Source organism: Rhagoletis zephyria, unplaced genomic scaffold (genome assembly GCF_001687245.7).
Source record: "Rhagoletis zephyria isolate East Lansing unplaced genomic scaffold, Rhagoletis_zephyria_1.1 Rzeph_scaffold_00659, whole genome shotgun sequence".
Classification (NCBI taxonomy): domain Eukaryota; kingdom Metazoa; phylum Arthropoda; class Insecta; order Diptera; family Tephritidae; genus Rhagoletis; species Rhagoletis zephyria.
Window position 1 is genome coordinate 204,499 of NW_016157743.1, and position 3,069 is coordinate 207,567.

The 3,069-nt window shown below is 38.5% G+C and overlaps 1 protein-coding gene across 3 annotated transcripts in view; it reads right to left on the minus strand.

Moving 5' to 3' along the window:
- Positions 1 to 2,679, minus strand: part of LOC108360941 (uncharacterized) — a 50,329-nt gene extending 47,650 nt beyond the window's left edge. For 2 of the 3 annotated variants that reach the window (XM_017613423.1, XM_017613422.1), the window contains exon 1: positions 1,642 to 2,679. In XM_017613423.1, the coding sequence (XP_017468912.1) occupies positions 1,642 to 2,035 (394 nt within the window). In that variant the 5' untranslated portion in view covers positions 2,036 to 2,679. The remainder of the gene's footprint in view (positions 1 to 1,641) is intronic. The other variant, XM_017613424.1, reaches the window with a different exon arrangement.
- Between the last annotated feature and the right edge of the window lie 390 nt (positions 2,680 to 3,069).

Below are 3,069 nucleotides of genomic sequence, written 5' to 3' on the forward strand. Positions count from 1 at the left end.
TTCCCATATAACGGTAATTTCCAGAAATACGAAAACTGCGACATTTTAGTAACTACTGAAGATAAATCACTCAAAATTGATATTTACAATAATTTTCAGACGAAAAATATGAATACTATAAATTTTTGGAAAATGGGCGTAGCCACGCCCACTTATGGTTACATGTGTATATGATGTAATGTGGAACGATTTTCTGTCATCCCTTGTCAAATTTGGTTTGGAGACAAACCGGTTTCGGCGTTGTGCCATCTTCAGTGTAATTTTTCGTTCTGAATAGTTTCTGTTTGTCCCTCACTATTTATAGCCGTGTTAAATCGTCGTTGGTTCATAGTTAGGTACGTCTCAGCGGATTATATATTAATTCGAAGCCCAAAAAAAAACAAACACTTTTCTTTTTGATTTATACCTTAACCGGCAGGGATGTCTTGAGGCAGCTGATTTTTAAACAACCATTTGTTTGCCAGAAGACATCAGGAAAATATGATAAAAAACTCAAGGCGATGAATGATTTTTCGCCATGACAATGCGACCTCTCCTTACCATGAAAATCCTAATATCGAATTAATGGATCATCCACCGTAAAGTCCTGATTTGGCACCCAATGAATTCTTCTTATTTCCAAAAATCAAATATAATAGGAATTATTAACGATTTTCTAAGCCCAATGAAGCATACAAAATTAATCCTGAGCATATTATTATATATTTCGGATTATTTTAACAACTATTATACGTCGCCTTAGTTACTTTAAAGTGAAGGACTCAATCCTGCTTTAATCTCCTTCGTTGACTAAGCTCAATTATCCGAATTTCTACCCGAAAAAAATCTAGTTAAGTTACCACTATGTAAATTAAAAATTCTGTAAAGATAGTTGCGAGGTTACAAAGTTTATTTTATATCCTACGAGGGAAGCCGCTAGGCACCTAGCGGTTGAACTAACAGGTCAATGCCAAAATTTGCAAAGATATGCGGTAGAAATTAGGGTATTATGGAACATACACTCTTCCACTGTCCAGCCCTTACTAGATTGCGAATAAGTCTCCTGCGTGAAAACTTTCTAATTAATCTGGAGTCAGCTGGCAAAATTGGTATACCACAGTATTCCGCTTTCTCAAGGCGATAGACTATTGCTTCTAAGTAGTTTCCAGGGTTGGTAGTCGTTTTCATGGAAATTATATGGACTGAAACGGTTTCGGCAATCCCACCTTGCAGGTCTTATTAGTCCGGAGGTTAAAATAGCTACAATTACTTCTGTTAACAAAGCCTGTATTTAAAAATACGCGTAGGCGTAAGCTTAAGTTTTTCGTTTTTATGTGATGAACATATTTCGGGAATTTCAAATTAACTCGATTTTCCAAACAGTCCTTTCAGAATAGCTTTTTCTTTGTTCTAACATCAAAAAGTAATGTTCGTATAAACTGCAGATAGGTCATATTGAATATAAGCCCTCTAGATAATTTAATAGTTGGAAATACATAACGACTACGGGATTAAATAACACTTCCGTCTGACTAGCGGTAAAAACAAAATGTTTCTATCATTTCCTGTGCACTGAGCCTCAAATCAATCGAATGGTACTAGGAACTACCCACAATCAATCACATCCAACATCCACAGTCTGCTTACAGCAGCATAACTCACCGTATTTCCCAGTCAAATGATTGCCGTCAATATTTGCGCCCTTTTTCTCTTTCATCGTTGCATCAACTTCTGCGCTATTGATTTTGCTGCTATTTCCGGGGCTGAAGCTAATGCCACCAAAGCTCCCGGGCACTCCCTGCAGAGTGTGAAGCCGCGCTATTTTCGCTGCTCGCATGCGCGGTAATCCTTTCGTTCCACTGCTGGCAGGCGTGACGGCACCACCTAGTGCTGCACTTAAGAGCACCTGCAACAACAGTGTGGGGAACAAAATACTATAACCACGTGCAGCAACAGCTGCTACTTGCCGGCGACCACCACGTTTGATTATGTTGCTGTTGTTCGGCAACCAGCAGCAGCTGGGTAAGAATAATGCAACAGTGGAACGAAAGCGCATCTTCGTTGCTTGATTGTGTAGTTACAACAGGTACACAAATCAAAAAAATAAAAATAGTTTTATTATTTATTTTAGTTGCGTTTCAAAAGAAAGTTAAGAAAAATTCACAAATAATTCTTTGCTGATTTCACAAACTGTTTACTTCACAAAGAAGCGCCACACTTTCTACGTTCGTAGGTGGTCGCATACACAGCCCACAAGAGATGGTCTGCATAAAAGCACGCGCGAACAACGGCAAACACATACATATGTATATAGAACACAATGCGGCAGAGAACAATTGACAACTCTGAGATTATAAATCACGTGAAGTTGTCAGTTGACAAATCTTTTTTTTTTTTTTAATTTTTGTTTGCAGCTTTACTCGCGAATAGAATGTATGTTTTCTAATCAACAAATCAAACGACAAACGCTCTTCTTTGTCATACTTTCCGACACGCGCCGCACAATATTAAATGAGAAAAAACAATTTCAATTTCTATACCCTTTTATTTTATTTTCGCTATTTTCATGATCATTCTCACACACTATTCGCCACCTTTTGCACAACCGTCAACCCAACCGTGCTCTTACCAATGCGGTAAACAACTGATTTGGGTCCGTTGTTGCAACTGCATACACAACCAGTCGACGGAGAAGCTCAAAAACGAGCTTAAGACTTTTACGGGCAATGCATGATAAGCTGGGCAAAGATGCTGCTAGCTTCTACTCCTCTTTTTATGTTTCTTGTTATGTGGCTACAGTTGCCGGCTAGTGTTTTTTTTTTGTCAATGCCAAGGCTGAGTTGCTAATAAATACACGGCAAGCTGAGTTGAGAGTTCTTAGTCGTAAGCTGAGCTGGCTAAAAGGCAGAGCTTTTACTCAATACTGTCTTACGGAATTAGAGAGCGTAAATGGTTTTGAGTGTAACTTGAGTCGGTTTTAATTAATTGACTCGTAGATATATGTACATTTATCCAGTTAAGCTGAGTTACCCCTTAATTAGGCGCACAAAGAAAATCACACAATTAGTCGCATAGGGTATCGAGTGACCC